Source organism: Stegostoma tigrinum, chromosome 8 (assembly GCF_030684315.1).
Source record: "Stegostoma tigrinum isolate sSteTig4 chromosome 8, sSteTig4.hap1, whole genome shotgun sequence".
NCBI lineage: Eukaryota > Metazoa > Chordata > Chondrichthyes > Orectolobiformes > Stegostomatidae > Stegostoma > Stegostoma tigrinum.
Genome location: NC_081361.1, coordinates 43,798,645 through 43,811,999, shown reverse-complemented (window position 1 = coordinate 43,811,999; position 13,355 = coordinate 43,798,645). Strand labels below are relative to the sequence as shown.

Below are 13,355 nucleotides of genomic sequence, written 5' to 3'. Positions count from 1 at the left end.
AAATACGTATTTTTTAGAGCTTCCCCAGAGTTTTGTTTTGCAGCATTTGCACATTTTCATCATGAAGTTCTGGTTAGAAATGCAGCAGTTATGATAAATTTGAGATGGAGGGAAGGGACCAGGAAAGCAAAGGAGCAGGCGGTGTCTTTCTCGCCTCAAGAGTTTCAACTAGTCATGGATGTACTGACCAGCCTGCCAATTAATGCATTTTTTTGTTGGATTAAATGTTTTATGATCACTTTTTATAACAATTTTTGTACCTGGATGAATATACTATATAAAATAAAATCAGAGTGTTTTGGAACCATTTAAACTAAAGCTTACAACTAGATGAGGCATCAGAGTGGGACATTTAAGCTCTTTAAGGAGAATTTTATGTATGTTTTGCCTCTGCTATAACTTATTGTACTGCGGTGTAAATGCTTGATAAACTTGAGGGTTTATTGGATGTGAAATTGTATTTAGAATTCAAGTGAAGGATTGAAAAGCACCTGAGAGAATCAATTTGTTACAAGCTCTGTAGCTAACATTCCTAAAACATTAGATGACCTAGAAAATTAAATATTTGAACTCTCTTTGCTTCATGGGCTCTGTCTTATTTTAAATGCATCACAAAGTTATTAAAATTTTCATTAAGATTGTCAATTCTATTATCGGCCTTAGCCAGATTTGCTGACGTTTGTGGATTACAAGTTTTTTTAAAAGTTTTAATTAAGAAGTGATGAGTGTCTGTACTAAAAATCCCATCTCTTATCCCTACCCTCACTTAAATTTTTAATTTGCAGGATTCCAGCTCTTGGGGGGAGAACAAAAAAAAAATCAGATGGTATTAATTAACATTACATCAGTTAGGTGCTGAAGCCAAACACTACTGTGGAACTCTTCAGTTTTTGGATGTGTTTTAAGAGTAAGTCAAATGCAATGTGGCTTCCTTTTTAATTGCATTAGATTTAAATTCTCATGAACTAAAGTGTAAACATTGACTTACCTGAATCTAGATTTAAAAAAAAATCAGCTGACAAATGAGTTAGTTGTGTGCTGCCCCAATCTGTTATCGTACCATAGTGCATCTCACATTTGTTTTTATGCACTTTGCTTTCACATCTCACACTTTTCCTTCTGATGCTTTGAAATTAAGGACAATTATAAAGAGCACAAAATTTCAAACTGCTTAAACTTGAACCTGCACTAAATTGAATAATGGAAGATGTTTGTTTTAGTCAGCTTGGGATGTACAAGTTTCACTAAAATCCAGTTTAGAGATTAAAGTTCTGTTACCAAATTGTTTAGAATTGCTGACCCAAGACGTTCTAGTGAAGCTTTTTGTCATGGACTTAGCAGGATAATTTACAAGAAATCCCAAACTAATGTGAGAGTAATTTTATACTGGAAGTGCTCAATAGTTGGCAGTGGACTCTTCTAGAAATGCTATTGTGGAGTTAATAATCAACAGCTGACTGCCAAGTTTGGTCATACAGGCCTCAGTCTTAAGTACTAGAAACTGCATATTAAGCCACAAGAGTACTGATAGGAATGTGTATACATCATCTGGCTTTCACCAGTTTTGTTACGTGGAGAGAATCTGTGGCTGAAGTGTCAGTGCACTGACCTCTGGTCTATAATGTTTCAAACAACTGAAGAAGTTACCTGAATGTATTAAAATTTGTTGGGAAGGTAGAAGTGCTGTAACATTCTCACACCCAGCGTAGATTATGCTATATATTGTGACACTATTCCTTTGTGAAAAATGTTTTTTTTTTGGCTCTGACCCCTAATTTGTCTTTTTGGAGCCGCTTTTATCTCAGTACCCATCAAACCTTGTCTACATTTTTATGTAAGCTGCGGCTATCACGTAAAACCTAATCCCTTGATATACTGAGCAAGATCTCACCCATGTCAACAGAAATCCACAATCAGTATTGTTAAAAACCCCACAAAAGGATTAAACTTGAGATTTTTTTTGAAAAAGCACAAGATCATAATTGTGATAACAATGTAAAAGACATGCTATTTTAAAAAATTCTCAATTTGACAGCTGTTTTCAGAGATAATATTGCCCAATGGCTGGACTGAAGGCAGAGAAAATAGCCATTTCACATCCACATTCTTCCTTAAATTATTTTTCAAAACAAGTACTAAAACCATTTTGTCTAAAAAAAAAATGCCCCCCTCATTTGCCAACCCTTAGTATATGACCATTTATCACACGCATGACCAAAACGTCTCCGCTTTCTAATCGGATTGACGGACTAGAAACCTAGTAGATACTTTTTGCTCTTGGCAAAATAAGTCCACATTTAAGTTGTGGCTGTGTTCCTGAAAATTGACTAAATTGTGACTTGCTAATGTTGTCCCCTTGTTTAAAAAGGGCAGCAAGGATAATCCAGGTAACTATCGACTGGTGAGCCTGACGTCAGTGGTTGGGAAGCTACTAGAGAAGATAGTGAGGGATAGGATCTATTCCCATTTGGAAGAAAATGAGCTTATCAGTAATAGGCAACATGGTTTTGTACAGGGAAGGTCGTGTCTTACCAACTTAATAGAATTCTTTGAGGATGTGACAAAGTTGACGAGGGAAAGGCTGTAGATGTCATATACATGGACTTCAGTAAGGCGTTTGATAAGGTTCCCCATGGCAGGCTGATGGAGAAAGTGAAGTCACGTGGGGTCCAGGGTATGCTAGCTAGATGGTTAAAAAAACTGGCTGGGCAACAGGAGACAGAGGGTGGTAGTAGAAGGGAGTTTCTCAAATTGGAGACCTATAACTAGTTCTGTGCTGGGACCACTGTTGGTTGTGATATATGTAAATCATCTGGAGGAAGGTGTAGGTGGTCTGATCAGCAAGCCTGCTGATTTTAAGATTGGTGGAGTAGCTGATAGTGAAGGGGACTGTCAGACATTACAGCAGAATATAGATAGACTGGAGAGTTGGCCAGATAAATGGAGTTCAATCCGGGCAAATGCGAGGTGATGCATTTTGGAAGATCAAATTCAAGGGCAAACTATACAATAAATGGAAAAGTCCTGGGGAAAATTGATGAACAGAGAGATCTGGGTGTTCAGGTCCATTGTTCCCTGGAGGTGACAACGCAGGTCAATAGGGTGGTCAAGACGGCATAAGGCATGCTTTCCTTCATTTGGGCGGGGTATTGAGTACAAGAGTTGGCAGGTCATCTCGCAGTTGTATAGGACTTTGGTTCGGCCACATTTGGAGTACTGTGTACAGTTCTGGTCGCCACATTACCAAAAGGATGTGGATGCTTTGGAGGGGGTGCAGAGGAGGTTCACCAGAATGTTGCCTGGTATGGAGGGTGCTAGCTATGAAGAGAGGTTGAATAGATTAGGATTATTTTCATTAGAAAGACAGAGATTGAGGGGGGAACCTGGTTGAGGTCTACAAAATCATGAGGGGGAGAGACAGGGTGGATAGCAAAAAGCTTTTTCCCAGAGCGGGGGACTAAATTACTAGGGGCCATGAGTTCAAAGTGAGAGGAGGAAAGTTTAAGGGAGATATGCGTGGAAAGTTCTTTACACAGATGATGGTGGGTGCGTGGAACGCGTTGCCAGCGGAGGTGGTAGACGCAGACATGTACCTGTCCAAATATATCTTAAAAGACGCTAACATGGATGGGCAGGGAACAAATGGACACAGACTGTTAGAAAATGGATGACAGGTTAGACAGGATCTTGATCGGCGCAGGCTTGGAGGGCCGAAGGGCCTGTTCCTGTGCTGTAGGTTTCTTTAATCAATGATTCCACAGTCAAAGCTAGGTACCTTCTATTTTTTGCCCCAGAAAACTTAAGTTGAATACTGTACATTCTGAGCTGAAATGGGTTTAATCTGTGACACTCCATCACATTTAAGAGCAATAAAAAAGCTAGCAAAGGCAGAAAATGAAAATAATTAATTGAATGAAAATACATATTGGTACATGTAACGAGGTCACAGATTTTTTTGTTTATTTTTAATAAGTCAGTTGTGTAGAATGAAAAAAATTAGAGCTAAGCAAAGGCAGTCAAATTGTCAGACTTGCTGTCAGTGAATACTTCAATTTCAAAAAAAATTTTGATCAGTCAGGCTCCATCTAATGGCGGAAGCTAGTCAGTGCATAGAGCTACAGTCTCCCTTCAGGACGAAAGTTTGGAAACTGTGTGGAATAGAGAAAGATGAACAAGACTAGATGGGGAAGTTAAGCACAGATGTCAGGCAAGGGCAAAGGGAGTTGATACTAAAGGGAAGTGAAGCTGGGGGAGGAAGTAAGGGCTGTAAGGATATAACAGAGACCAGGCTAGGGAAAGGCTATTGACCAAAAATACAAAAGTAATTAGAGGAAACATCTTGGAAAAAAAACATTAAATAGGACAACTTAAAGCAAGGGTTTTAGGTACAGCATGTATTCATTCCCCACGTACCATGGTACAAAACCTATACGTGTCTAGCACCAAATTATCTAAGCATCTTTAAGCCTTGAATTTTACAATTGCTGCTCATGGTGTAATCTGGCCAAAATGCTAGTGGCAAGACCTCAGCCTCACCTTAAATCAGGAGCTAGGATCAGATGATAGTGGGCTAAGTATGACCTGAGTGGAATGAAGGTGCGGCTTGTGCCTCCAATGGACAGTGTGGATTGCAAAGAAAGTTCCTGCCTGACACCAACCTGTATACCTAAAGATGCTCAGCTACCATTGAGAGGGGCCTCTTGCCATGGATAAAATAGAAGGGGTTATTGAATCACCCTTAATTTGCCAATCAAGGAATTCGATTGGATCAACTGCAGCTGGTCACCTGATGCCTCAAACATTCATGGGTGGGTTGGTGGTGGGCAGGCTGCTCCTGGATTTTGTTGGCAACAGATGTGAAGGTAGGAAGCTTGTGAAGTTTAAAATCCAGCTAACATATTTGTTCTTGTCACAGTTGCCAAGTGTTTCCAAAAATTTGTTTACAATACTAAAACTTGTTGTTTTCTCCTTAATTTATTTAGCAATTTACTTATCAGACAGTTATCAAGACATCTATTTTCCCCTAGTTTGTAACAGACTCTCAGTCTGATGAGTATTTGACATTTTCAGAATTTTAACACTATCCAATAACTGGATGGTAGACTCTGGACCTGCATTAACTTCTGCAACTTCTACCCTGTGATTTGTTTCAATTTGAATGGTTTCCGCAGCAATGTTTCAATGCCTTATGCAACATGCTCATGTCATGTGCGTGAGGTGCTACTGTTGTGTTCTTTCTGTAACTGATTTCTCAAAATCAATGAATCAAGTAACACAAAAGAGGAGACTGAGAAGTATTGAGTCGAATCTCACTAAATTTTCTCATCTATAAGATCTGCATAAAATAACTAATAACTTTACCCATCATGAGTCTTTATATCTATGCGATGAAAGAAAGCCTACCAAAACACTTATAAAATGAGCCTCTTTGCTCAAACGAATGCTTTAACATTTTGGAATATGTACTAAAGCTGACAAACATGTACAGGTAAAGAAAGAAAAAAGAGAATGATCTCATGTTCAAAGGGAAAATTTGTAGGGGAAAGTTTTAAGGTTTAGTAGAGGGGAATAGAAAACTTTTTTCAGCATACAGAATGTGACAGGCAAATCCATTTTACATACTCACAATAATGTGTCTTGAAGCCCAATCCCCAACATCTCCAATGTCTCGAAACAAAAACCACCATTCTGAGCAGGACTGAAAATCTGACAATCAATCAATGCTGGTTTGTCAGCTATTTTGTGTGATTTGCACGTTTTCACTAGAAATTTGATTGAAAATGTACTAATTTCATTTCATTTACAAGGCTTACGGCCACTGAGAAGTAGCATTCAGTCAATACTGGATTTAATTCCTTTCAGCGACGTAAAACGGCAGTAGCTTAAATCCTTTAATCAAAGCTATTACACAGAATAAGTGTTCCCATAGATTCCCATCTCAATTATGTTAAAATTTATGATAGATTTTTTAAAAAAGATCAGATTTTACCCCTTAAATTTGATAGCTACATATTCTGGGAAAACTTAAACTGTAGGCTAATTAATCAAAATTAAAACTTGCAATGACTATTTTTGAATACTTCATAAGCTGCTGAAAAAAGACTAACTTTAATCAGAAAACCCAAATTCCCTGGAATGTATTTTGGTGATTAAGTATACTCAGATTTCTTTTCTAGGATCTCTGGTAGTGACAAGGACCAGGTAGTGTTTTATATGTTCCGGGTCCTAAAGTACTTTAAACTGAATACTCAAAAATACATTTAGGTTTACAGCCCAGACAGGATTTGAGTGTAAAACTTAAATATAGTATTCCTTTAATAAATTTCTCATATGTAATCGAGCAACATGTAATTTTTCTTTATTTAAATAGCACCTTAACAAAACCTTTTGCAATTTTACCTCTGATACAGAGAATTTTATCATTCTCACAACAAGAAATGAGCATTAGTAAAACATAATAAACTAAATCCAGTCTGTTGAGAAACATTAGCGTATGATTGTTAAACAGTATTAAACTAAGCCTCTGCTTCTGGCCTCGAGACACAGTGCTGCATTACATTGCTCCAAATTGTAGCTTAACTCAGCCAACTGGCTGTAGCCAACAGTCAGCCTCTTCCTGCAAAGGAAAGAAATAGATTAATCTAAAAAAATGTTTGGAATGCTGTACATGCTGAAAATTACATTTTCCAAGCTTGCTTTAACAGTCTATAATTTCATCCAATTTAATAAAATCCATATTTACGTATTTGTACTTACTATCTTAGTACGTGGCTGATCTGAAGGGAAATCCCACAATCCACTACTCCCAGCTGCGCATTAATGAAACTTTGGGTAAGGGTGGTATCTCTTCATATTACCGAATCTTTGTGCTTTTCAATGCAGTCTTTGGCTACCGCTCCCAAGCCAGTAAAAAAAATAAATGATCCCACTCCCAGGACCAGCCCCTCAAACCATACATCTGAGGAGGAACAGCCGCAAATTCTTGGTGGATGTACTATCTAACCATCCTACATTCCCTCCACCGTTCAAATCAATCTAATGAAGGCTCAGGGTTACATCTTAGTGAGCACAGCACTGGCACAGGCAAAAGAAAGAACAGAGGAGTAAGAAATGGCTCGAGTCTCTAACACTCAGAAGACTGCTGGAAAACAGGTCCCTCTAAAAATAACAAGGTGTAGAGCTGGATGAACACAGCAGGCCGGGCAGCATCAGAGGAGCAGGAAGGCTGATGTTTCGGGCCTAGACCCCGAGACGTCAGCCTTCCTGCTCCTCTGATGCTGCTTGGCCTGCTGTGTTCATCCAGCTCTCCATCTTGTTATCCCAGATTCTCCAGCACCTGCAGTTCCTACCTCAGACTCCAGAGATCCCCTGCAAGGGGCCCAAAAAAGTACTGGAGTCAGGAACCAAAAAAGAGATCTTTAAGATGAAAGAATTTGATACTATTGACGTAAAGAAGAGTATTTCGTTTGCAGGGGTGATCGGAATTAGGGTCCATTATTAGAAGACAGTCACCAAGAAAGCCAGAGAATTTTGGACAGAAATAATGGGAACTGCAGATGCTGGAGAATCCGAGTTAACAAAGTGTGGAGCTGGATGAACACAGCAGGCTGACGTTTCGGGCCTAGACCCTTCATCAGAAATTCTTTTCTGATGAAGGGTCTAGACCCAAAATGTCAGCTTTTGTGCTCCTAAGATGCTGCTTGGCCTGCTGTGTTCGTCCAGCTCCACACTTTGTTATCAGAGAATTTTGGAGAAACTGCTTTACCTAAATGGGGAGAGGGTGAGAAGAGAAAGGAAAACTACATTGAGCTGGGTAAACACATAAGAAGAAAGAAACAGACACATGCTGATGTGGTTCAACGACGATCTTTAGGGCTGAATGGTTTGTTTTGCTAGTGTCAGTATTATTTAACAATACAATATTGAGCTGGGGTGCTATTCTTGGACTTGGCATTAAAATAATCTTCTAATGGTTCAGATTACAAAAATCCCACAGTATTATTGGAAGAGGACAAAAATGTTCTCGTGCAGCTATAGCTAAGTTGCCTTTGAATCACAAAATTCCAGGTTCAAGTCCCACTCCAAGGCTTATGGACAGGAATCAAGAATACACTTCAACACAGTACTGAGGACACAATGCACGACTAGATGTTTCAGATGTGAAGTTAAACCAAGGGCCCGTCTCACTTCTCGATTTGACATAAAAGATCCTTGACATTATTTTGAAGAGGAGCAGGGCAGCTTTCCTTGAATGTCCTGGCCAATATTCATTCCTTGATCAACATCACAAAAAGCAATTGCCAGATCATTATCACATCATTGCTGTTTAAATTTACTGTGCACAAATTAGCTGCCATGTTTCCCAAACTAAAGCAATGTTGCTGTCCTCAGAATGATGGCTGCTCAAGATTTAAGAGTTTCTTCTCTTGATTTCATAGTCAGGACAGACCGATTCCTGGCTTGCTGGTCTTTGAGCCAAGGCTGTGGAACGTGAGTGCAGGATTTCCTTTCCTTCTCATCATTAAGAACAATGTAGCTTGACAGACAGATTGTCATTTTGCTGAAGTGTCAAATCTTGTGGTTCATATGTTTTAAGAAAGTGACTTATAGTTTGTAAATTGAAGTTATTTAAAATGATACAAAAGGCAAAAAACATTCAGAATACTGATGAACAGATTTAAAATTATTGCAATTCAAACGGTGGGCTATCTTAATTTAAAAACTGCAATGTTTAAGCAGGGTACATTAAACAATGGGGGATCTTTGAGAGTTTTGGTGAGGATGTGATTTCGACAGTTGTTTTCAGAAGGGGTTTGACTTATTTGTGATTTTTACAGATCATAAACATCTGTAAAGTAACTGGTAAACAAAGGAATTTCTTAAAGTATCCATATACTTTCAGATCAAAGGACATGTCTTGAAAGGTGGTGATGTCAGTTTAAATCCCCATACCGGACATCACAATTTTGTCACATTGCCATGAGCATAGGCTGCAGTGGAGCCCTCTTTCATTTTGGATTTAATCAAAGTGATTTTTCACAGATTCTAGCACTTTTATACCTGCAGCGGAAACAGAGAGGCAACAAGAAAGCTACACGGGACTTGTTGGCCATTAAGCAAAAACACGATGAAGCCCATCCTTGAGCTGTGGTGTCGATAACCATGAGGTGCTTACAGAAAGTTAGTGAGTTGCCAAGCCAAATGCTTCAGGGAAGATCGCAAGAAATTTCACACCTTACAGAACAGAGGGAACATTGCAGAATGGATTCCAAAAAGCTGTGCCATACTTTGATTTGGAGCCAGAAAAATTGAATGAATTCTTAAGATCAAGTATTGTATACAGAACTTGGGTGAAAACGACAACAGTGTAAGGAATCTAAATTTGAGATTATTGGGCTTAGGAATAAGTGTTTTGAAAATATAATCTGGATTTCATAGTACTTGCATTGTATGGAAAAGGTTTTGTTCAAAACATATAATCTTGTGGATTAATTTTTTATTTATTAACAGGAAGTTAAAATTTCTGTTACAAACATCAATGGCCTCCCTCAAGATCATAATGTGGTGTATAGTTCAAAGTTCATTTAGCAGGAATGTTGCCTGGATGCTTGTGGAATTGGCCTTAAAAAGATGCTAGTACTTGTTTCACAATCCTATTGAAACTGGAGGATGAGCAGAGGTATCAGGTAGATTGTAAATTGTAAGGGAGTTATTACAGTCTTGCTTATCACCAATATGGATTTGGAAGACATCTGTTTCAGGTCTTCATGATGATATGAAGAAAACCACCTTGAATGGGAGTAGTTACAGATAGTAAGGAGCTGAATTTACTGAGCTGAATACTTTAATCTGATGTGATGAATGCAATGTTCTCAACATTTTTCATGGAATTTTCTGGCACAATGATGATGTTGGCTATTCCCTTCAAGGTCTAAAGCTGCATTCCTCAGCCACAGGATTGTAGGTGATTATGGAGAATTTTATATTATTCAGGAGACGCACTGTCTCTACAATTAAGATGTGTACTTCCTCAGGAAGTTTTTGCCATTTGACATTGTGTATTAGATGCCCTAGTAACTTTGGAAAAGTTTTGCATATCATGGTCAAATAATTGTACAATTTCTTGCACACACTCTTCTCACTACATGTCCTATATCTTCCAGAATTGTCTTTGGACATCAGCTGCTGCCTTCCTGACATCTTGATTTGTTCTGCCAGGAAATGAAGGAATGAAGGCTGATTATTTTTCTTCTAGGGGATCAGATATTACAGCAGCATTTCCATCAAACCAATCTTAGGAATGAAGAAGTTTGAACCCAATAATCTGGGCACTGGAGTCTAGTACAGTGACTTAATTTGATCCCAATGTTCTAGAATTGAGCTGGATATGTCAAGACTTTCCAGATTGGTCATGGGCTTGCAACTACTCTTCCACCAAGCTGTTTCAAGGCTGAGCTGCTGAGTTTCTTCCTCTTGGATCTTTGGGTCTTGAGACGTTGGTGGATGTTCATCACAAATTGACCAAGTGAATGCTCTATCCAGCAGACATTATTCAACGTTTTAACAGTGACTACCCTTCAAAAAAGTGCTTCAATGACTGCACTTCGAGACATCTAGGGTTTGTGAAAAGCTCCATATAAATTAAAGTCTTTTTTTACGTCACCACCAAAAACAAATTAAACTAGCCAGTCATGTCACATGTTTCCGATTTCTGATGTTTGCAGCTTGACTGCGAGGTTTGTTTGCATCATAACAATGAATGCATTTCAAAAGTAATTAGTTGGTTGCCAAAAGTTTTGGCAGGTACTCAGGTCAAAACTAGATTTTATGAAAGTACAAGTCTTTACTGGTATTCCATATGATCAAATATTACTGAAATTTAAGTCAAATTATAGGCATAGTTAGACATTTGGCAAAAAGGCACTTCATGTAATGAAAAAGCAAGAAGAAATGAATGGACACGCTCAAAAGAAAACAGAAAATATGGAACATAACCTTTGAATCAGAATATTAATGTCTAGGAGTGGCTGTTCTAAGAACATACCCAACCTCAAGTACGGATAGGTTGTCACCTACAATCCCTGCCTGTTCGAAATAAGAGCTCCAGGTGCCCTCCAGACCCAATTAAAATTTGGATACAGCTTAGCAGGAATTAGCAGAGCTTTCCAGCTCTCTTCTAACACACAATCATTTGAATTGGAGAAGGCTCATCCCAGCTTCTTTATAACTTAGTTTAATGTATATTAAACTTAGTGAAGATCTGAACCTCACATATGCTTATAAGCTTGGAGGTTGAACACCATGAAAATAAATGATTTTCACAGTGATCCCACTAAGCGCTGCATTTTAGAGTTTTTATTAATAAAGACAAGATCTCTGCTGCTCTGCCCAGTAGTCAAGTTCAAGAGAGTATGCCTTATACCAAATTAATAACCATAAGACTAAAAGTTTAGTCAATAATAAGTGTTTAGCATTATAAAACATTCTTTACTTCTCATTTGTAATGTAATGACAATTTACAACTTGGGCAACACAGTAAATTAGCACACTGTAATTTTACCTCTGCAATCTGAGATTGAGTCCAGTTTAAATTACCAAGAACATAGTTTAATCTCTGCTATCTGAGTATTTTTAATGAGTTACAAATCCCAAATGTAATTGCTATTTGGCAGAGGACCAAAACACAAAGTTCCCCTCAAAGTAATGTAAAACCAGCAAATTCAGAATACCTCATGTTGGAAATGGTAACATATTTACAAGCTCAACTGGGTTTAAACCACTTTACTCGAAGTCAGAAAGTTCTTTAATTTACATATTTAAAAATTCTTTATTCATTCACGGGATGAGGGAGTCGCTGGCCAGGCTGCATTTACTGCCCATCCCTAATTGCTCAGAGGTCAGTTAAGAATCAACCACATCGAGGTTGGTTGGCTCACTGAGCTGGTTTGCTGTTTCGCAGACGTTTCATTACCGTGCTGGGTAACATCCTCAGTGCAGCCTCCGATGAAGCGTCTGTGTGTTTTCCCGCCTGGTTTTTAAATCTGGGGTCCATTGAGATGGATTCCCTCACTTCCGGTTTTCCTTCGTAGTGGAATGTATATGGGGTTGAGTTCAATGTATTTATTAATAGCACGCTTTGTGGAGTGTCACGCTTCCAGGAATTCTCGTGCTTGTCTCTGCCTATTCAATACTCACTCATCTCAATCCACATTGACAAGGAGAACCACGTCTTTGCCTGGGACAACACCGAGATCCTGGGACAAGCTAGGCAGAGGCAAGCATGAGAATTCCTGTAAAGCGTGGCACTCCACAAAGCGTGCTATTAATAAATACATCGAACTCAACTCTATGAAGGAAAACTGGTTGAGTTCAATGTATTTATTAATAGCACGCTTTGTGGAGTGCCACGCTTTACAGGAATTCTCGTGCTTGCCTCTGCCTAGCTTGTCCCAGGATCTCGGTGTTGTCCCAGGCAAAGACGTGGTTCTCCTTGTCACTGTGGATTGAGATGAGTGAGTATTGAATAGGCAGAGACAAGCACGAGAATTCCTGGAAGCGTGACACTCCACAAAGCGTGCTATTAATAAACACATTGAACTCAACCCCATATACATTCCACTACGAAGGAAAACCTGAAGTGAGGGAATCCATCTCAACGGACCCCAGAGATTAAAAACCAGGCGGGAAAACACACAGACGCTTCAACAGAGGCTGCACTGAGCATGTTACCCAGCAAGGTAATGAAACGTCTGCGAAACAACAAACCAGCTCGGCGAGCCAACCACCTACAGATCTACTTCAAAACGCTAGAGTCAACCACATTACTTTGGGTCTGGAGTCACATTAGGCCAGACCAGGAAAGGATGGCAGTTTCCTTCCCTAAAGAGCATTAGTGAACCAAATGGGTTTTTCCTGACAATCGACAATGGATTCATGGTTATCATTAGATTCTTAATTCCAGATATTTATTGAATAATAATTCCACCATCTGCCATGGCAGGATTCAAACCTGGGTCCCCAGAACGTTATCTGGGTTTCTGGATTAACAGTCCTGCGATAATACCACTAGGTCATTGCCTCCCCCGTGGATATTTTACTGCGATGCTACAACTGGGAAACTATCCCAGACCCTACACATGATATCTTGATGGAATACAATCCACACAGTTACAAATTTATTCAGTTATGGCATGCAATGGAATGAAACAGAAGCAAAAACACAGAAAAAAACAGATGGAGATAGATATGTGCAGGAATAACTGAATGCCAAAGATGCTGCTGCAGTGTCAAATGATTAAATAATTACTCAATGTTGTCAAGGTTAACAAGAACTTTTCACCCAGAATTCTGAAGCC

The 13,355-nt window shown here is 39.0% G+C and overlaps 1 protein-coding gene across 2 annotated transcripts in view; it reads right to left on the bottom strand.

Annotated features, from left to right (window-relative positions):
- Positions 1 to 6,342: 6,342 nt before the first annotated feature.
- swt1 (SWT1 RNA endoribonuclease homolog) overlaps positions 6,343 to 13,355 on the bottom strand; it is a 109,131-nt gene continuing 102,118 nt past the window's right edge. For both annotated transcript variants that reach the window (XM_059647826.1, XM_059647827.1), the window contains exon 19: positions 6,343 to 6,616. In XM_059647826.1, the coding sequence (XP_059503809.1) occupies positions 6,511 to 6,616 (106 nt within the window). In that variant the 3' untranslated portion in view covers positions 6,343 to 6,510. The remainder of the gene's footprint in view (positions 6,617 to 13,355) is intronic.